This window comes from Malassezia japonica, chromosome 2 (genome assembly GCF_029542785.1).
Source record: "Malassezia japonica chromosome 2, complete sequence".
NCBI classification, from domain to species: Eukaryota; Fungi; Basidiomycota; class Malasseziomycetes; order Malasseziales; family Malasseziaceae; genus Malassezia; species Malassezia japonica.
In genome coordinates, this window is record NC_083371.1 from 1,306,675 (window position 1) to 1,327,063 (window position 20,389).

Here is a 20,389-nt window from a genome sequence, read left to right on the forward strand (position 1 = left end):
GAAAGTAATGGTGACGAAAAACCGTGGTATCACAATTAATTAATGCATGAACGCGAAAGTGGATATAGGACCGACTCTACACAATCACGCAGTCGTGGTTGCGCTCGTCGTCCGCATGGTGGCGGCGACGGAAGCGAGCAAAGCGCTTCTTCTTCTTCATCTCCTGTTCCTTGCGTTCTTCCACAAGACGGTCCGACTTGTTCTCTTGCGTCTTTTCCTCAACTTCCTGCGGGAACCATTGGCGGAGGTACGCCGCCATTTCAGAGTCCAGGTTATGCTCGTCTGCATCCTTCACAGCGTCAATAGACCGGCAGAGCGGGCAGTTGTCATTGCCCTGTTTCTGCAGCTTGACCAGGCATCGGATACAAAACAGATGACTGCAGCGCAGACGGATGGGCTGGTAGGCGAGGCTCATGCAAACCAGGCAGCTGTAGTCATCCACACTTGGAAGCACAGGCAACAGCGACTTGGTCAACATCGAGGCCAAGATGCGGGGAAGTGACAGCTGGTTAGCCGTGGTCATGCCAATAGGGACCAGCGCAGAAAGCGAATTCAGGATGTCGAGATGACTCGCCTTGTCCCAGTCCAACTCAGGCAAGAGACTGTCGTTGGCGGCGGCTCTGACCAGCGCATTTGGCTCCATCTGAGCAATCATGCGTCCCAACGATTGATGCGCGTGCAGCGCAGTCTTCTTTTCGTGCTTCTTGAGGATCTTGCGCACGGTCTCAATGTTGAGGCGCTGGAAACGCTTCAGAGACACGAGCGCCACGTTCAAGCGCAGGAAATGTTCCAGAGCACGAATGCTGCGCGGGTCGGAAAGCGGATTCATCTGCGTGGTCGCATCCACTTCCCATGTATCCAGCTTGGTCGGCAACTTCTTCCCATCCACAACCAGAGAACTGTGCGGCGCGAGGAAGCCGCGCTTCTCCAGCTCCCTCATATAATGCCGCAAACGCTTCTCGGACGTCGCGACACTGAGTTCACCGCGGTCCGATTCCCTGTTGCTCTCAAAGATATCGTGCTCGAGCCACAACGAGAAAATCTCGCGCCATTGATAGAGATCTTTGGGCGAGTTTACGGGGCTTGCCACTTGTGCAATCGTTGCACTGAGTGCGTCCACATGCTGCACCAAGGCCTTTTGTTGGACCATGTGCAGCTGCAGCAGCTTGCGCAGAGCCTCGGCGAGCGATTCAAAGAAGCGCTCGTCGGCCATCAGCGGGATCACAATACGGCGGTGGTGGAAGCCTGGCGGGGTTTCGTGCTGCGCCTTCTCTAGCGCGACGCTCGGCGAATCGATCGTGGGAAGTTCTTGGGCAGCGGGCCCAAGATCAAACTCGGCGAGCGACATCCTGGTAGCCTGCTTGCCGAGACGCGCCACCGGCGAATTCGCTTTGGAGGCCGTGGGCGTAGAGTCATTAGACCCCTGCCGCATTCCGACCTTGGGTGTGTCTGGACTTGCGTTGGAGTTGGGCGAGTTGCGCCTGCTAAACGCATCCGGTGATTCAATGTGCACAACAAGCTGCGGGTTCAAGTGCAGAGAGTGGCCCAGGATTTGGTATTCGGCCCACGCCCGACGTCCAGAATCGCTCTCAATCCAGTTGTGCTCGTGTTCAGCCTCATCGTCCGAGTCCGTGCTCGATTCGCTTTTACTCGATGAGACAGAGACAGCATCTTCCGGGAAAATCTTGGGCAATTTGACGTCGAGCCAGTGCGAAGCGTTCCAGTCGTGCTCGTCAACAGGCTGCATCTTCTGCTTCTGCATGAGCGGAGGAAGCATCATCTTTGCAGGCATGCCCGTCGGTCCACTGTTCTGCACCATAGGGCTGTCCTTCCCACTCGGCAGCATCAAAGGAGGCAGTGCTTCCTTGTCCGCCGAGGTCTGCGTGCTCGACTGTCCCCATGAGTGCCTGCGTGGGCTCGAATTTGGCATCGGGGCGAGACCCTCGTTGGCCTGCAAGACAAATGTGTTGGGCGAGTTTTCTGCCGTCTTGAGGAACGGAGGACTGTTACCCGTGCTGTGCGAGCGCGCACGGCTGTGTTTGCGATGCTTGCGATAACGGTGATCATGCGGCAAATTCGAGAGCCAGACCGACGCTGGCGAAGGTCCCTGCGGCTTTATGCTCGGCTCGGCACCCGAGCTCTCGCTGGATGAGGTGCGAAGAAGCGACGAAGGCGTCAAGCGGCTGTCAGCTGACCCGGCCGTGCTGGGTCCAGCGATGGTGGCATCCTGGTTATGGGCGCCATGGCCATTATTCCCGCCTCCTGATTTTGACCGAAGAAGTTCGTCAACCACTTCAGGGCTCAGTCCCATGGAGTTCAGCTCGTCCGTGACATTGTGCAAGAGTTTTTTGAGCTGATCGATAAGAGACAGGAACACATACCTCGTTGTACTCAATCGCACCCTTGCGCCACTCGTCCGGGAACGTAGGGTTGGCTAGCACGTCCAAGTATGACTTGCCAAATTTCATGGTATCGTCCCTGTACGTCTTCGTACGAAGAATGGCCGCGGCAAAAAAAAAAATGTCCCCGAACAAAAGTGGCAAACGATTATCCCCACATCTTGTCAAAAAGGGCGCGGGGCATTAGGGCAAACCCTGAAAACACGTGCGGAAAAATAACTCTGCATAAATTACCCGACACTTCGGGCAGGGATCGGCTCTACGGGCGCTACGCAAGGACCAGGCCAATCGGTCTATGCCGCGGCCTTTTGTGCTAGGGTGATCTTGTCTCCCAGGCTCAGCGCAATACCCTGCGTCTTGGACCGGATACGCACATGACCCTGGATCGTGCCGTCGTCGAGCCGCTCGATGCTGACGTTCGCGAGCGCGTCCTCGCCGAACAAGCTGGTCGCCGAAAGGTTCGCCGAGAGGAAGCCGCAGTCGCCGGCGAGGCTCGCCTCCGGCGTCAGGCACGCCATGTTGGTGGACTTCATGATGTGCTCGAGGTACTCGCGCACGTCCGAGATATTCGTCTTGACATTCACCTTGTTTTCCCATTCGAATCCGGTCCACATGCTGCGGAACTCGGTCTCGGTGCAGCGCGAAGGCGAGATGTAGTCCATGATGTCCACGTGGATATCGTTGAGGACGACGTAGCGGCTGTCGCCCGAGCTGTTCGTACCCGTGCCGGCAGCGCCCTCATAGACAATGTTGCCAAAGATGACGCCCGTTTCCGTCGACGACACCTTGATCGTCGCCTTGATGCTCTGGTAGCTGTACGGCGCAAGCGTGTACGATGACGGGCGCTCGACCAGCTTCAAGTCACCGAGCGTCGCAAGCTCGATGCTCAGGTTCTGGAAAGTCTCGTCGGTCTGGTTCACCACGAGGACGTCCAAGAGGATGTCGAACTGGTGCACGTCCACGTACGCCTCGGCGTACACAGGGTCCGAAAAGCCCGTGAGCTGCACGACGCGCTGCAGTTTGCTGATAAAGTCGTCCTTCGACGCCTTGGTCATGCCGGTCGCGCGGCTCAGCTCGGCCTCGTAGTCGATCTCCTCCTCGGATCCGGCCGAGGTACCAAACTGGCGGAAGGTGAGCTGCTTGTGGGGCTCGGCCGTGATGCGCTTCTGGTCAAGTTCGCCGTCGGCGGCCGCCTTCTTGCGCTCGTGCTGCAGGAGCATGGCGTACGCCTCACGCGTGTCATGCAGGAAAACGTCCGCCGCAGCGATCGCATCGTCGTGCGAGAGCGTCGACTGGCCAAGGATCTTGAGGCAGGTCATAATGCGCTCCTCCGAGTCCTCGTCGATCTTGGTCGCAACAAACTTGGAGTGGCCGACGCGGATGATCGACGTCATGATCAGCATCGCCTCGGCGCGCAGCGCATTCTTCGTCGTCTCGTCACCAGAGAGTTGGGAGAAGCGCAGGACGAGCTTGACGAGCGTCGCAGCCAACACCGATGCCGTGTAAAAGTCGCCAAAGAGGATGAGGCTGCGCAGCGGCGGCTTCGTCGCGCCCTTGGACGGCAGCTTCTCGACGTCGGCCGTGAGCGCAGTTTCCGTCGCATAGGTGCCGTCGGCGCGGACGCGCGTCGTGGTGCTTGCCTTGGGCGCAGACTGGCCCTCTTCCGTGGCACTCGTCGCGAGCTCGGCCTGCTCCTGCAGGCGCTCTTCTGCGCCAAGGATCGGCACCTCGCCAATCACCTTGCGGATCTGCTGCATAGCGTCCGTCACGCTCGCCGCTGTCATGGCATAGTCGCCGACAATCCACAGCGCACCGCGATACACCTTGCCGCTGCGGAACTCGGGGAAGGAGCGGATAAGCTTCGCGAGGATGTCGTCGCGCAGGTTCGGGAAGCGCTCGACGACCTCGCGCACAAACGCAATCACTTCGACCGCGCTGGGGTTGTTCGAGTCGCCGAGGAAGTTCATCAGCTCGTGCATCACGTCGCCGGCAACCTCGGAGAAGCGCACAGCGCACGCATGCAGCGTCTTGATGACCAGCTGGCGGTATTCCGTGTTGGCTTCCTGCGACGGCGCCGCGGTCTTGGCGAGCTCCTTCTTGAGAATGAGGATCACCTCGTCGACCGTGCGCACCGAGAGCATCTCGAGCACCATAGCAAGCACCTTCTTGCGCACGTCCATATCCGTGCTCGAGAGCACGCGCAGCAGGTCAATCACGAGCGGGTCGAGGACATGCTCGTGGCGCTCGCGCAGCGCATCGAGGCGGTCGAGCACAATGAGCTTGACGTTGTTGTCGCTCTCTTGCACCGTCAGGTCAATCAGCGCGCTGGCGACCGCCTTGACGGCCGGCACGTTGTGCGCGAGGCCCGCGAGCGTGATCGCCGCCTCGTACTTGACTGCATGGCTCGGCGCCGAGAGCAGCTCCGAGATAATCTGCACGTATTCCGCCTGGTTGGGATTGTCGTGCTTGGCAACCTTGCGCACCAGTTCAATTACAGCAAGCTGCATCAGCTCGTCGAACGAGGTGACCTGGCCGACAACACTCGACAGGTAGTCCACAGCGCGCTCCGGTGCAGTGTGCACGAGCATCACGAAAGCGTTGCGCTTGCACGTCGCATCCGTCTCGGACTGGAGGAACTCTTCGATAAGCTCAGGCGCATCGCTCATCAGGTGCTCGTGGCGCTGGTAAATTGTGAGAATGGCAAGCACCGCGTTCTTGCGCACGTAGCTGTGACGGTGCTCAAGGCACTGGCGCACGGTCGGGACGAGCGGCTCGAGAATCTCGGGCTCGTTGATCTTTTGCAGAAAGCGCAGCGTCGAGCCACGGATGTACTCGTTGGGGTGCTGCAGATCGTTACGGATCGCATTGCACATGAGGATCATCTCCTGCTTCAGCTTGCCGTCCGTGTCGTACTTGGGACACACTTCCCAGTAGAAGTGCAGCATCTTTTTAAGCTGCTTGCTCTTGCTGGGGAGCACGTATTGGATGATCGGCATGAGCAGCGATGCGTGCGGCTCACCATTGAGCGTCGACACGATGATCGCACGCAGCGTCTCGAGCTTCACCGCATCGTTGTTGCTCTGCAGGTTCTTCCGCAGCTCTTGCGAAGTGAGGTCCAACCGGTACCCCGCGTCAGACGCAACTAGCGTATATGCCGAAGGATCCGAAGGCATGGCTCAGTAACAGCACCACAGACCAAGCGGCCACGTCGCGTCGGTAAGCGCCAACCCGCGGGCGATGCCGTGCGCTGTCCGCGACGTGTTTGGGGCGACCTCGTAGGCCGCTGACAAATCCCACGTGGCCATCTTCGCAGCGGCCATGCTAGCCTGGATAGGGCGCGCGCGGGGCGCGCTGCGCGTGCGGCCGGCCGTGCGCTATGCGTCGACGCGCGCGGATACGGTAGCAGAGCTGTCAACGTACATGCTGAAAGAGCGCGACGCTCTGCTCGCGAATCCGACGCCGTCCGCGGCCGACTCGGTGAAAATCAAGGACCTCGATCCGGTGCACAAAGCCTGGACGGCGTGGCAGGAAAAGGTCAAGAGCCTGCAATCGACGTCGCAGATGTGTGAGACAGAGGAGGATGCGGATATGCGCGAGCTCGCCGAGCAGGAAATGCGCGCACTCGAAGAGGAAGTCGCCCAGGAGCATGGCGAGCTGCGCCAAAAGATCCTCGCGAATACCTCGGGGAACGTGGGGAACAAGGGCGCGATCATTGAGCTGAAGCAGGGCGTTGGCGGCCAGGAGTCGTGCTTGTTTTTAAGCGAGATGTTGCGTATGTATACAAAATACTGCGAAAATCGCGCGCAGCAGGCGGCCGACACGCAGGACGCTACGGCGCTCGGCGCAGGCTGGACGACCGAGCTCCTGTCTGCGACACCGGTGGATGTGTCTACGACGAGCGGCGCGTCGGATGCGCTGCGCGAAGCCATTCTACAAGTGCACGGCGAAGGCGCATTCAATGCTTTGCGCTTCGAGGGCGGCGTGCACCGCGTCCAGCGCGTGCCCACGACGCAGAACCTTGGCAAGCTGCAGACAAGCACGATCGCGATCCTAGTCCTTCCTATGCTCGCGGAGAACGACACAGCAAGCGACATTGTCGACCCCAAGGACGTCAAGCTCGAGACGATGCGTGCGCGCGGTGCGGGCGGACAGCACGTCAACCGCACCGAGTCCGCAGTGCGCCTCACGCATCTGCCGACGAAAATCACCGTGTCGATGCAGGACTCGCGCAGCCAGCACCAGAACCGCGCCAAGGCGTGGGACGTGCTCCGTGCGCGTCTCCTCGACCGGAAACTGCGCGCGGATGCGGCCGAGAACCGCGCGATGCGCCGCTCGCAGGTGGCAAGCGCAGATCGCAGCGAGCGCGTGCGCACCTACAACTTCCCCCAAGACCGCGTGACCGATCATCGCGTCAACATCTCGCTGTCGGGTATTTCGAGCATTATGGAGGGCGACGACGACGGCGGCGCCGGCCTGACCTATCTTATCCAAGAGCTCGTGGAGCGCGATGAAGAGCAGCGCCTCCTCGGCTTGTTGGAGACGTACAAAGAAAACGAGTAGCGCAGTAGCACATCATACCCCTTACGGCAACGCCCGCGCTGCACGGCCACGGCTCGCCAAAACGACGATTGCGGTGCACGACAAGGCAAAGCCCAGCATGCGGAGCCACGCGGCGAACCAGAGTTCGCGATCCTGCGCCTCGGTACGTGCCGAGCTGCGTCAGTCGCACCACCTACCGAAAGATGCGCCGAAGATTCGGCAGCGCCATGGACGTGCACAACAAACGTGATTCCGGGAAATTGGGTGCTTTTCGGCGCTTCCTCCACTTTGCCATGGCGAGCCGGGGGCGTGCAACGGCTGGGGCGAGCTCGTCTGAGGAGCTGCAGCTGTGGCAGACGGTGCGCACACAGCTCAAGAGTCTTGAAAATGCACGCAGCGCGTCGCTCGCGGGCTACGAGCGCCTGGTGCGTGCACAGAGCGAGAGTCCGACCAAGAGCGTCGAAGGGATTTACAATGTCGTCGAGAACTGTATATTGGACGAGCAGCGGTAGGTGTCCTGTCTGACGCAGTGCCATCAACAATGCGCTGGAGCAGATTGATGTGTTGACTGCGCTGAGGCAAGCATCAATGGACACGTCGCTGGACAGCCGACGACGCAAGCGCAAAGCCGACGATATCGGGGACGAGTCGCTGGACGCTCCGGCACTGGATACCAAGTCAAAGATGGTTGCCGAGAGTCGGCGCACACGCATTGCTTCGAATTCACTCCTGAAGCGGTCCAATAGCCTCTCGGCGACGGACACCGAGGATCGGCTCTTGGCGCAGCTCCCGCTGCAGCGGGGCCGCAAGGTGGCTTTCTGCCAGCCGCAGCGTGGCGAGGTGCTTGCCGGCGACGATGGAGAGGTATGGATCATGGCGACCGTGATTGGAAGCATCAACAACGATCCCCATCGCTACATTGTACAGGATGCCGAGGACGAAGGCACGGCCGGCCCGTATGTGCACGCACTCACACAGGACCTACAATACCACGATCAAGTCCATTGCACCACTTCCCAACAGCGTCGATTCACTGCCGCCCGACGACTACCGCGCTGGGACGCGCGTCCTGGCACTCTATCCGGATACCAGCTGCTTTTACAATGCTACGATCCAGGGCGGGGGGCCGGCGATCTCGAAATCTACACCACGCTCCAAGGTATGTATTTATGCTCATTCAGATCCAAAAGCGCGAGACGGAGCTCTTGCATACGCCGTACCAACTCATGTTTGACGACGACGGCGCCGACATCAAGCACGTCCCTGCCTACTTGGTCGTGGAGCATCCATAGCTGACTAATAACACGTGTCGCCCTCCTCTCCGTATGCGTGGCGGGTTAGTTGTAGCCACCGTGTCTGTTGTTGGCGTCTGATGGCTTCTGTTGCACGATCGCAACAGCCCATCCTTACAAACGAAGAGAGACAGAGAGATAATACCAACGCCCGCATTCCAGGGCTCATCCCGCTTCCGAGCGACCAATTCCTTTCCCGTTCCATGGCGGAAACGTTCTCCGCACCGGCCACGGCCCCCGCTGTGCCGTCGCCGGCCTTGACGTGGCAGCAGCAGCTGCTGAACGAGTCACAGAACAACAATGCAAACCGCAAGAAGAAGGAAAAGCGGCCAGCGAAGAGCAAGCCTGCGCCCAGCGCCCAGAAATCCAACAACAAGCCCAAGCAGGAGTCGGCGTCGGGCCTGACGTGGCAGCAGGAGCTCTTCAATCAGGCACAGCGCCAGGGACCCGAGTTTGATCATGCCGCAGATACGCGCGACGTCGAGACGTTTGGAGGGAACGTCAAGGGCACGCCGGATCGACGCAAGCCCAAGGGCAACGGCAAGGGCAAGTCCAGCGAGGGCAAGTCGCCTCAGACACCGCACAAGGGAGCCGTGCCGGCACTTGCATATGCGGGTCCTACCTTCCAGAACTCGCCTTCGGCTGCAAGCCTGCCAGCACCGCTTTTTAAAGGCAAGTCGAAGCTGGGCAACGACGATGGCGAAGAGGCACGGTCTGTCTCGGCACCTGTGCCCCAAGCTGCAGCTGCCAAGGACGATACTGTGCAGGAAACTGCGCCAAAGGAAGCACCGCCGTCGGGTCCTGTGCAGCAGTCGGTGCCTGCCTCGCAGCAGTCGGTGCCTGCCTCGCAGCACTCCACGCCTGTTCCTCTGCCGCCGGCGCCTGCCTCGCAGCAGTCCACGCCTGTTCCTCAGCAGGCTGCTCCTGCTTCCCAGCAGTCTGCTTCTACCCAACCGCCTGCTCAGGGCCCCCATGGGCCCCAGCACCCTCACCAGGGCTACCCTCATCCGTATGCCATGGGCCACAACCCCTATCCTCCGCCACATGCTCAGGCATACCCCCATATGCCTATGCCTATGCCTCCGCAAGGCTTCCAAGGCTATTCGCAGCTGCCCCCAGGATATGCTCCGCCGCCCGGCTATCCTCATTTTCCTCCACAGGGCTATCCTGCCTCGCCTGGGTATCCTCATGCGCGCCCTTCTGGACACCCTCCGTCGCTCCCCGCAGCTTCTCCTCAACCCCAACCCCCGTCCCAAGCGTCGTCCCAGGCTCAAGGTTCTTCGCAAGCCTCTTCTGCCCCTTCCACTGGTTTCCAAACGGTGGACAACTTGCTTGCCAACATGATGAACTCGACCAGCTTGTTCCGTCGCTAGCCTCTGTTTTTATTTATGAGGCCATGGCATTTGCCATTGCGCTGTGTCGAGTTTCAGACCGCTTCTGTATAATGAGCTCATGATCCCATGTATACTATTTCTTGCGGTCCTTCCTGCCATAGCCCTTACTTCCTCCACATCTCGCGTCCGACCACCGTGCAGGTCTGTGCGGTGGAGTAGAAAAACGAGCTCGCTCCTCTACGCCGAAGAGTCCGGGTCGGTCGCGCTGTTGCCGGCGCGTGCCGATCGGTCGGGGGACCATGCACCGCTGCCCGCGCAATGGCACATCTCAGGGCGCGGCTACATCGAGGGTAAGTGCTGCGACTAATGCAGATCCACTCGTGACGGCGGGCGCCTCGACCGTCAAGGTTTTCCCTGATACAGCTCGCGAGCCTATTCCGGGAATCGACAGTGTGCCAACACACGAACGGGCATTTCACGGCGTATGTAGTACGACTTATCCAGATCTCGTTTCTTCGGCGGTACCATCCTGGTATCGACGTGCCGTCTCGGCTGCTTACCAGTGCCATTATGGACGACGCACAGGCGCAGATCGCTCAGGAGGATGACGGATCGGATCTGGTCAAGTGCACCACGACCGTGCTTCCTGCGGAGGAAAAACGGTTGGTCGTCTGTGTCGGCGGCGTCCACCGCAACGAGCTCTGTATGTCGCCCTTCTCACACAGACATATCCGAGCTGGATGGGCCGCACGTCTATGCATCGGGAAAAAGCGTCCTGCGTACCAATTCACCCATTGTACAAGTGACTCGTTGGTCGGGTAGCCAGGGCCGGCGCCTTCTTGTACGCACGCGCATCGCCGTCTTGATAGGCGACGTGGAATGTATGGGGCACAGCATCAAGACTGGCCCTCAGTACACCTTTTGCACGAAGGAACGATCTGCTCCAAAAGATGCTGTGCCTTTTGCGGATGCTGCATGGCATTCGTCGTCGAGTGCTTATTTGGTCGACACGCACGGATCGGTTCAGTACTGGGACCTTGCTGCCCAGAAACGGTGCGTATTTTCGCTTACGCAGAACCCATGTCACTCGACTCTGCCACCACGCAGACAGCCATGACGCATACTTTTCTCTGTCTCCTTCGAGCGATCACATCCTTGCAGCCGCATCGTGCTTTGCTGCCTATACCCTCGACCGTCGCGCACCCGAGCCTGTGGTGCTCATGGACACCTCATACTCTGCAAATGTCCTGCGACGCACCAAAATTACCTCTTTGCACACGTCTTCGCTCGACCTGCCGGACACGCATCTTTACGCTTTGTCGTCGACAGAGGATGTACAGTACTATGACAAGCGGTACCCAAATGTCCCACTTTGCTCCTGGGCACACCGCCGGGGATACGATCGTACGCTGGTCCTGTCGCATGTGCCTGGCATTGCATCCGATGGATACGTCCTCTCTTCGCAAAAGAACCGTCTGCTGACGGTCTACGGCGCCCAAATCCAGTCCGATAATGATACCAAGGCACTTGCCGTCTATGCACCGCGCTCTGTCGCTTCGGCTGTGCCGCCCAATGCGTACTTCGACTCTCCGACGCCCCCTTTCCTTGCTGAACTCGGCACAGAGGGGACACTGGGCTTGGTGGAGCAGACACAACAAGGCGCACTGTGGATGCGGTACTTGCATCCAGGCGGCGTCTACGCCGACCTGGCCGAGCCGGCCGTGCACTGGCCCGAACAGGTCAAGGAGTGGTCGAAAGACACCGAGCAAATGGAAGATACAGGGCCATTTGGTGACACCGAAGTGACACAGCTCGATTATCGTACGCTGTACAGAGGTACGTTCCTTGATTAACTCAGCGGCCCTCCTCGGGTGGCTCGGCACGGCAAAACCAAGTGAATGGGAAAGCGGGACGACAGAACGGCTCAGCCGTCTCCGGCAGTATATCAAGCGCACGAGCCCAGGTGCTCCGCGAACCTTGTACGTCGTACAACTCACACAGACTCGACGACCTTCAGAAAGACGTCGAATGGCACCCGGGCATGTCGCAGCTGCATACCCACAATACACTCAGTGCGGCAGCGATCGAGCCTCCGAACCTGTCTAAGCTTCTGCAGGATGTCTTGGAACAGGCTCAAAACCAAGGTGCTGAATCTCTTGTTCCGGCCAGTCTCCCTTGGCTGGACAATATCCCTAAAGATCCCGATGCGCTGTGGCCCTGGCTAAAGGAAGCCTTCCAATACAATCATGCGCAGTCGTCCGAGGGAGAGTCATGTGTTCTGCGTGCGGAAGCACAGGCTGCGCTGGATGTCCTGCTGGCATCGATCTGCATCCCTGGCGAGAAACCCCCGTCGGATTCCGCGGTGAATACGAACTGGTGCTGGGACCACCACGGACGGCCCAAGCTCCCTGAAGCTCCGGAGCTTACACTACTCCAGCATTCTCCTACCAACGATGACCACGACACGGAGTTGTCTGATACCGCGCGACTGCTCCTGGCAGAATGGCCTCTTGGGGCCGACCCAGCCGAGTATGTCTACCGCAATCCCTACCAAGGCCTCGACTTTGCCCCGGAAGAAGAAGAGGAGCAGCCGACTCCCTCGGCAAGCCAGCCTGCACGGCCGACGGTGCACCGTGCGTCGCAAAAGCCTCGCGTGGTATCGCGCCGCGCACCGCACCCTGCTGACCTAGGCAGCTCGCCGATCCCTGCGCGCCGGCCTCTGGCTTCCCAAGAGGAGGCTCCTCCGCGTTCCTCCCAGGATTCTGAGGCGGATCCATTCGGAGCTGTGCAAACTCAAATCGAGCCCGGGCGTTTTGCACAGCGTTCCGCGGGTCCCAAGCCCCCGAAGCGAAAGAAGCGTCTGGGTGGATTCTAGCGTACATGTACATCTACTGCTTCGTAGCAAGCTTTTTCGTAATGCTGTCGATATACGACTGCAACATCTCATTATTCGTCTCGGACTTGATACACTCCGCCTGGACTTGGTTCAAGCGCTGCTGCATGGCTGCGGTGAGAAAAGAGAACCTACTGCTCAGGTCGCCTTGCAATGCCGTGATTTCACTGTGTGAGTCAAGAGACGTACTGGAGCAAGCGCTCCTTTTCCGCAACATCGCTCATAGACGGCTCTGAGCTTGCAGTCTTGTGTCAGGCCTTGAAACGTACCCATGCGACCTGCTCATTGTACTCGCGCGAGCCAGCATCCGGCGCTGGCAGCATGACGACAGTGGAGGTAAATGGCGTCTTGATTAGTCAACATTGTTTAAAATACAGCACTTCGTGATGCGCGAAGGTCACCCGCTGCAACGATGTCTGCTTCTGCAAGTAGCTCCGCCAGCGCCGGGACGCCTTTGGACGCAATGCGCGATATTTCGCGCTTGAATACCCGTTCCGTCCGTATTCTTGGGCAAAATCCTAGCTCATTCACCCTGAATGGTACGACCTCCACGTTCGCTGACATGCTTAGGCACCAATACCTACCTTATTACGCCACCCTGCGACTGGAACTGGCCCGCTCGCACCAAGCCGCTTCCTGCCATCCTTGTGGACACTGGTGATGACCGTGACGACTACGCGCCTTTTCTTGAGGCCGTCCTCCGCGGCAACCTGACCAGAGAAGAAGCGGATGATACGCAGCCTGTGTGCATTGTGATTACCGATATGTATGTATGCCAAACTAACCCAGTATTATGACACACTGGCATCACGACCATGTTGGCGGTATGCCGTATGTTCTACGTATGCTTGAGAAGCTGCGCAAGCAAAGCCCTGACTTGGTCCCTGCACCTCGCGTGCACAAGTTCGTGGAGCCGGTGACGGACGGGACGTTCTTTGCGCGGATCGCTGGCATCTCTTCCGATGCGTATGCGCATGCGCCCGATGCTAAACCTGGCCAAGAGCTTCTGTGGCCACTGCGGGATGGTCAGACCATTCGCGTAGAGGACCCGGAAGACCCGACCGCGGTCTCGTCGCTCCGTGCGCTCTATACGCCTGGCCATGCTGCGGATCATGCATCGTTCTTGTTGGAGGAGGACAACATCTTGCTCACAGGTGACAATGTGCTGGGCCGCGGCTCAACTGTTTTTGAAGATTTGGTGCTTTACCTGCGCAGCATTCAACGGAGTCAAGCGTTGATGTCGTGCCGCCGCCCAACTCCCCTCGGCGTGTACGGCACGCCCCTTACTGGAGCTTCTGGCGAGAATGTCTTATATCCTGGTCACGGCCCTGTAATTCCGCGTGGAAAAGACACGCTGCGCCGCTACATTCAGCATCGCCTCGAGCGCGAGGAGCAGATCCTTGCGCTTCTCTGTGGCAGGCCTGGCGACAAGGCGTTTGCGACCGAGGCGGTCGCCTTCTCTGACCGTGTTGTGCGGAAGCAAGAGCTTGCACAAGGACCTCGGCATCCCTGGACGCTGCATCAACTGATTGCCGTGCTCTATGCCGACTACGAGACCAAAATGTACCCCGCCGTCGCGCGTGGTCTTCTTTTGCACCTACAGAAACTGTGTCGGAGCGCTGGAGACTTGCCGAATCCTCCGTTCTACGTACGCGAACCGCTGCCCTCGACGCCGTGGGCGCGCAAGAAGCGGCTCGTAAAAAGCACGCGCCTCCCTTCCTACCAACGAGGGAACAGTGACATCCCCGAGGCAGCCAAGAATGAGGCCGAATGGTGGGAATTGATGGATGTCCCCTGGATCCTCGTAGAGTAGACACCTAGACGCATCTTCTCCACACATCTTGTTTGCCCTTTCTGCGTCTCGCCGCAGCGCTTGGGCCACGTTCGCCGCCGGAGCGTATCGGAACGGCGATCCGCACAATGCGCGCTGGCTGGCCGGCTGCCCTGGGAGAGCTGCACGAGCACGTGCCCACTACGGCTATGCCCGCCCCGCACGACCGGGGTAGAAGGTCATGGATTATATAAGAACCAGGGCCGGGCCGGCTCCGTAGTTCCATTACACGAAGTAGCAACATGAGCATTCAGAAGGTGCAAGGTCGTCTTATCATTGACTCGCGTGGTAACCCCACTGTCGAGGTCGACATCTGGACCCAGAAGGGTCTTTTCCGCGCTGGTGTGCCGTCGGGTGCCTCGACCGGTATCCACGAGGCTGTGGAGCTCCGCGACGGTGACGCGAACAAGTGGGTCGGCAAGGGTGTCGACAAGGCTGTTTCCAACGTCAACGACATCATCGGCCCCGAGCTGATCAAGTCGGGAATCCCCGTTACGTCGCAGAAGGACATTGATGACTTCCTCCTCAAGCTCGACGGTACTCCTAACAAGGGCAAGCTCGGTGCCAACGCTATCCTCGGTGTCTCGATTGCCGCTGCCAAGGCTGGTGCCGGTGAGAAGAATGTCCCGCTTTACGCCTACCTCGCGGAGATTGCCAACACCAAGAAGCCCTACATCCTCCCCGCCCCCGCTATGAACGTCATCAACGGTGGTTCGCACGCCGGCAACACCCTGGCCTTCCAGGAGTTCATGATCGTGCCCACTGGCGCCAAGACCTTCACTGAGGCCATGCAGATCGGCACTGAGGTCTACCACAACCTCAAGAAGGTCATCAAGTCGAAGTACGGCATTGACGCTACCAACGTTGGTGACGAGGGTGGTTTCGCCCCCAACGTCAAGTCGGCTGACGAGGCCCTTGACCTCCTTATTGAGGCCATCAACAAGGCCGGCTACGAGGGCCGCGTCAAGATCTCGCTCGACGTTGCTTCGTCGGAGTTCTACAAGGACGGCAAGTACGACCTTGACTTCAAGAACCCCAACTCGGACTCCAGCAAGTGGATCTCGGGTAAGGAGCTCGCCCAGATCTATCTCGGCTACATCAAGAAGTACCCCATCATCTCGATTGAGGACCCCTTCGACCAGGACGACTGGGAGGCCTGGTCGGTGCTCCGCGCCGAGGCTGGCATCACCATCATTGGTGACGACCTGACGGTCACTAACCCCCTGCGTATCAAGACCGCCATTGAGAAGAAGGCCTGCAACGGTCTCCTCCTCAAGATCAACCAGATCGGCACCATCTCGGAGTCGATCCAGGCTGCTCAGCTCGCCCAGTCGGACAACTGGGCGGTCATGGTCTCGCACCGCTCGGGTGAGACTGAGGACACGACCATTGCCGACGTTGCTGTTGCTCTCAACTCGGGCATCATCAAGACCGGTGCCCCGGCCCGTTCGGAGCGTGTGTCTAAGTACAACGCCCTCCTCCGCATCGAGTCGACCGAGCCCGACGCGGTCTACGCTGGCATTGACGGCTTCACCAGCGGCGACAACGCCCCCAAGGTGATCCGCAAGTAAACTTCCTGTAATGGTGTAGTAACCCTTTTTCCTACGCTCTACATGTTTGCACGTACGCTACGTTTGGCCGACGGAGGAACAATTGCCAGCTCTGCTTCGCGCGTCGCTTGCGGCGCCTCTTCATAGTCCGCCCAGGGCAACACAGGCTCAGGGACCTCGCTCTTCTTGAGGTGCTGCTTAAAGGCACGCACGTTGTCGATGGTGTGCACAGGCAGCGCATCACGCACCGCCGCACTGGACGCCGGCGTGGCATCGGCAGCAGGGTGCTGCGCCGCAAAGCGGTCCACAGCCTCGAGCACCTGGCGCTCTTCGAGGTCCGTCGACGCGGCGCCCTGGGCGTACAGGGCCTGAACAATCGTCTTAAGCGCCTGCACGCTTTGCGCCTGCGCAGCGAGTTCGTCGCGCGCTTCGACCGGAACCGGCGATCCGTGCTCGCCAAGGAAGTCGGCAAAGGCCTCGAAGGCCTCTTTGCTCAGTGGCGTCGAGGTGCCTTGCGACTGGAGATGCGTCACGCTCTTGGCGCGCTTGGTGCTGCTGGGATGCACATACGTATCCATCAGGTGCATTACATCGTTTTTCGTGAGCTCCTTCAGGAGTGCCACATCGCGTTCGCGGTTCATAAAGTCATAGTAACCCGAGTGGATATTCGACCAGAAGCGGGTCGTCTCCTCGGCGAGGTTCTTGACGTTCTCGAGCTTCTTGTTGATGAGCGAACGCTTGTGCGCCTCAAACTCTTCCACCGTCATCTTTTGGAGGAGGCTGCGCAGTTGGTCGAGGAATGCATCGATGCGCGACTCGAGGTAGTCTGAGTCGCGTTCGGACTGCACAATCACACGGAAGCCCATCGAACCGGCGGCGCGGCGCACGCCACTAAAGACCAGGTAGCCAAGCTGCTCCTTGGTGCGCAGCTGGTCGAAGCACGGCTCGTGTGCGATCTGCGCAAAGAGGCCGAGCGCTGCACGCTGTTTTACGTCGGTCGGGGTACCGACCTGGACGTAGTACTCCAAGCTCGAGTTGACATTGCCAGGGTTCTCCACCGGCAGCTTCCACGCCGTATTGCTCCCTTCGGGCAGGAGCAGCGACGGGGCAGGAGCAACTTCGCTCACCGGCAGCGGTGAAGCACCTAGGTGGCTCTCGACCTGGCCCAAAAGGCCCTCGGCCTGCTCGGCAGCAATGTTGCCGTGGACGAGCATCTCGATATGCATCTTTTCGCACGCCGAAGCAATGTACTTCTGCACATCTTCCGCCTTGATCGAGTCAATCGCAGCGAGCTTCTCGTGTTGCGTCCACATCTGCTCGGTGAGCAGGTACGTAGAGTAAAAGGCAGCGTGTTGGTATGGCTCCTCCAAGTCGAAGTTTTGGTAGTTGCGGCGGACCTGGTCCATCACAATATCAAAGCGCTTGGGATCGACCGTGAGCTTGGTCAGCGTGTCGAGAATCGACTGGAGAAGGAGCTGCAGCTTGTCGTTGTATCCTGCGACAACAATGACAATGCCGTCAAGCTGGCTGTCGACATTGTACAGCAGACCGGCGACTTCTGCATCATAGGAGAACTCAGAGAGCGCATCCTTCACCAGCTCGACCCACATACGCGACTGCACTGCCGAACGCGGCGACTCATTCACGCGCGGCGTCTTGAGCAACATCGAGACGTTGGCCTTGGGCAGGAAGAAACGGTCATCTTGCTTGTGCCACAGACGGGCCATCGATGTGTTGCTCAGCAACCGCGGACGGCCAGCCGGCGTCGCAGCCGCGTCCTTCTCGCCAATCACATCGAGGTTCGACGGAATAAACTCGTTCTGCTTCGGCATCGACATCCCGTCGAGCGCTTTGACGGGCTTGAGCAGCGACTTGGGGATCGGCGCGATCGTGTACTCGGTGCCGTACCAACGCTCCTTCGAATCGAGCGTGTGACCCGCTGGAGGCTCGCGACCGGCAAGCATGACGCGGCAATGGTCGGGACGGAGGTACGTGAGCGTCTCGCGAATCAGCGGCAAGTTGAACTCGCGCAGCAGGTAGTTGCCCGACAGAACCCACTCGGGCGGCATCGAGTTTTGCATCTGGCCGGCTAGCATCGAACCATAGGAAGCAGGCGACGACTTCTCCTTGAAGGCGAAACGCAGCTCGCTCAGCTTCTCCACCTCGTTGTACATCCAGTCCTCGATGGTCTGCGACTTGAGCAGGTCAAGGTACTGGAAAATGGCAGCGACCACCTGCTCATAGTTCTCGTAGCCTTCCGGCGTGAGGTCGACGGCGATCTTGAAGAGCTCGAAACCCTCGGCACCGACACCCGAGCCGGCGCTCAGTACATTCGCCCATCCCCGCTGCTTGAGGCATGCGAAAAGCGAGCCATGACCTTCATGGCCAATAAAATGTGAAATTAGCTGGCCAGGCTTGGATTTGTAGAGATGCACCTGCTCCGGGAAAGGGAAGGTAAGCTCCAGGGAGCGCAGGTCTTTGATGGTGCGGAAGAGAACTTGTGTACCCAACTGCTCGGGGCCAAGAGGCGAGTTGGGGAACTGCGGTGCGGCTTTTCCTTTGTTCGGCACACTCGAAAACTTTTCGACGACCCAGCGGGTAAGCTGCTCGGCGGACTCGCGTCCAATCACGACAAGCTTCATCATGTTGGCGCTATAGTACTCCGCGTGGAATTTAAGCAGCTCCTGGCGAATATCCACGCCGCGTGCACGAGGCTCTTCCCATAGCGTCGTGAGGTTACCGGTACCGAACTTGGAATAGGGGTGCGATGCGTCCGACAGACTCTTTTCCAGCTGGAACGAGCGCCAGAGATCCGACTGCAAGTTCTTCTTGTGCTCCGAGTCTACAGCACGGATCTCACGCTCCGAACAACTTGCGTCAAACAGCGGCTCCAAGAAGAACTGCGCAAAGCGGTCCAATGCACCTTCAAAGTGCTCGTGGCCCACGTCAAAGTAGTAGTTGGTGTTTTCGAGCGAGGTAAAGGCATTGGAGCTGCCGCTGTGGTTCGAAAGGTATTCACTGTACTCATTCTCACGCGGGTACTTTTTAGTGCCCATGAACAGGAGGTGCTCGCAGTAGTGCGCCATACCCTGCAGGTCGTGAGGGTCCGACAGGTGGCCGACACGGACATCCATCGCGGCGCTTGCCTTGTCAGTTTCTGGGTCGCTGATCACAAGCACTTCCAGCTGGTTCGGAAGACGGATCAGCTTGTACTCGCGGTTGTCAAGCAGGGGCTTTTCAATCGGCTTACCGAATGCCTCATAGGTAGCTTGCTTGCCATCCGTTAACTTAATTGTTTTCTGCACAAATCCAGACGCAGACACGTTGGCACCAGAAGAAGGTGCCACGGTTGCCATCGAGCGTGCGCTCTGCAAGTTGCTCACCATCAGGGCACGCTTAGACGCCACTGGAGTACTCGACACAGGACGCAGAACGCGAGGGGTCGTGAGTTGCGCGACAGTGCGTTGCGGCACTCTAGTTGCAATACTAGGGGCGGTAATAGAACGAAGCCTCGAATGAATGAGAGGCCTCAGTGACAGCTGCTTGGAAACAAGCATGAACAGCAACGGTGGCTGCACGGATCCACGTTAGCCCTTTGTTGCGCTCAGATGTTCGCAAGCATCTGACTAATCTTTCCATAAGCCTCCATACAAGCACAGGGCAGCAGCATGCGAGTGCGTAGTGCGACTGACCTAGATCGCCGTGGAAGGCTGTTCACACGGCGAGCTCGACGAGATCTATGAGCAGATCCTCGCGAATGAAAAGGAAACATCTGAACGTGTCGATTTGGTCTTACTATGCGGCGACGTCCAGGTACGCGACATCACCTTATTCAGGCCATTCGTAACGAGTCCGACCTGCACAGCTTGGCCGTGCCGGTGAAGTATCGGCGTCTTGGGGACTTTCATCGGTACTACTCGGGAGAAAAGGTTGCCCCAATTTTAACATTGGTAATTGGAGGCAATCACGAAGCTAGCAATTACTTTTGGGAACTGTACGTCGTCCCTTTTAACACAGGTATTATGGCGGCTGGATCGCGCCCAACATTTACTACCTTGGCGCCGCAGGTTGCGTCGAGGTCGGTGGCCTGACCATTGCGGGAGCATCGGGGATCTTCAAGGTGAACGACTATACCAAGGGGCGCTACGAACGCCAGCCATACTCACCGGGTGATCTGCGCAGTGTCTATCACACTCGTCAATTTGACATCACCAAGCTTGGTTTCTTGCCACGGCCAGATATTTTTCTGTCGCACGACTGGCCGAACGGCATTGAACTTTACGGCGACACCGCGACGCTCGTGCGTAAAAAACCCTTCTTTCGCCAGGAAATCGAGACATCCACGCTGGGATCGCCACCCCTCCAAGTGCTCTTGGCAGAGCTGCGGCCACGGTACTGGTTCTCGGCACATTTGCATGTGCGCTTTGCTGCGCGCGTCGACTTCAGCTTACTGACGGATGACCCGACACATTCAGCGCCTGCAGCCTCCATCCCACAACAAAAACCAGCCGATGCGCAAGTGGGTAACCCAGAGGCGCTCGACATTGGCGA

The 20,389-nt window shown here is 58.9% G+C and overlaps 8 protein-coding genes across 8 annotated transcripts; 5 read left to right on the forward strand and 3 right to left on the reverse strand.

Moving 5' to 3' along the window:
* Nucleotides 1–76: 76 nt before the first annotated feature.
* MJAP1_001825 (RING-type E3 ubiquitin transferase) lies at nucleotides 77–2,468 on the reverse strand (the record flags this gene model as incomplete). The annotated part of the gene is made up of 3 exons (XM_060265775.1): nucleotides 77–2,015; nucleotides 2,134–2,144; nucleotides 2,382–2,468. The coding sequence occupies 3 exons, from the start codon at nucleotides 2,466–2,468 to the stop codon at nucleotides 77–79; spliced, it is 2,037 nt and encodes a 678-aa protein (XP_060121758.1).
* Nucleotides 2,469–2,692: 224 nt separating this feature from the next.
* SEC26 (coatomer subunit beta) lies at nucleotides 2,693–5,572 on the reverse strand (the record flags this gene model as incomplete). Its single annotated transcript, XM_060265776.1, has 1 exon — nucleotides 2,693–5,572. The coding sequence occupies one exon, from the start codon at nucleotides 5,570–5,572 to the stop codon at nucleotides 2,693–2,695; it is 2,880 nt and encodes a 959-aa protein (XP_060121759.1).
* A 145-nt stretch (nucleotides 5,573–5,717) lies between these two features.
* Nucleotides 5,718–6,959, forward strand: MRF1 (Peptide chain release factor 1, mitochondrial; the record flags this gene model as incomplete). Its single annotated transcript, XM_060265777.1, has 1 exon — nucleotides 5,718–6,959. The coding sequence occupies one exon, from the start codon at nucleotides 5,718–5,720 to the stop codon at nucleotides 6,957–6,959; it is 1,242 nt and encodes a 413-aa protein (XP_060121760.1).
* Nucleotides 6,960–7,231: 272 nt separating this feature from the next.
* Nucleotides 7,232–8,230, forward strand: MJAP1_001828 (uncharacterized protein; the record flags this gene model as incomplete). The annotated part of the gene is made up of 4 exons (XM_060265778.1): nucleotides 7,232–7,446; nucleotides 7,469–7,894; nucleotides 7,917–8,097; nucleotides 8,120–8,230. The coding sequence occupies 4 exons, from the start codon at nucleotides 7,232–7,234 to the stop codon at nucleotides 8,228–8,230; spliced, it is 933 nt and encodes a 310-aa protein (XP_060121761.1).
* A 203-nt stretch (nucleotides 8,231–8,433) lies between these two features.
* Nucleotides 8,434–12,330, forward strand: MJAP1_001829 (uncharacterized protein; the record flags this gene model as incomplete). The annotated part of the gene is made up of 9 exons (XM_060265779.1): nucleotides 8,434–9,410; nucleotides 9,793–9,914; nucleotides 9,937–10,046; nucleotides 10,069–10,226; nucleotides 10,558–10,617; nucleotides 10,640–11,400; nucleotides 11,423–11,543; nucleotides 11,566–12,197; nucleotides 12,323–12,330. 9 exons carry the CDS (start codon nucleotides 8,434–8,436, stop codon nucleotides 12,328–12,330), a joined length of 2,949 nt encoding a protein of 982 aa, XP_060121762.1.
* A 663-nt stretch (nucleotides 12,331–12,993) lies between these two features.
* MJAP1_001830 (uncharacterized protein) lies at nucleotides 12,994–14,270 on the forward strand (the record flags this gene model as incomplete). The annotated part of the gene is made up of 3 exons (XM_060265780.1): nucleotides 12,994–12,996; nucleotides 13,087–13,223; nucleotides 13,328–14,270. 3 exons carry the CDS (start codon nucleotides 12,994–12,996, stop codon nucleotides 14,268–14,270), a joined length of 1,083 nt encoding a protein of 360 aa, XP_060121763.1.
* A 260-nt stretch (nucleotides 14,271–14,530) lies between these two features.
* On the forward strand, nucleotides 14,531–15,859 carry ENO1 (phosphopyruvate hydratase; the record flags this gene model as incomplete). The annotated part of the gene is made up of 1 exon (XM_060265781.1): nucleotides 14,531–15,859. One exon carries the CDS (start codon nucleotides 14,531–14,533, stop codon nucleotides 15,857–15,859), a length of 1,329 nt encoding a protein of 442 aa, XP_060121764.1.
* Nucleotides 15,860–15,897: 38 nt separating this feature from the next.
* STE23 (insulysin) lies at nucleotides 15,898–19,224 on the reverse strand (the record flags this gene model as incomplete). The annotated part of the gene is made up of 1 exon (XM_060265782.1): nucleotides 15,898–19,224. The coding sequence occupies one exon, from the start codon at nucleotides 19,222–19,224 to the stop codon at nucleotides 15,898–15,900; it is 3,327 nt and encodes a 1,108-aa protein (XP_060121765.1).
* Nucleotides 19,225–20,389: the final 1,165 nt, after the last annotated feature.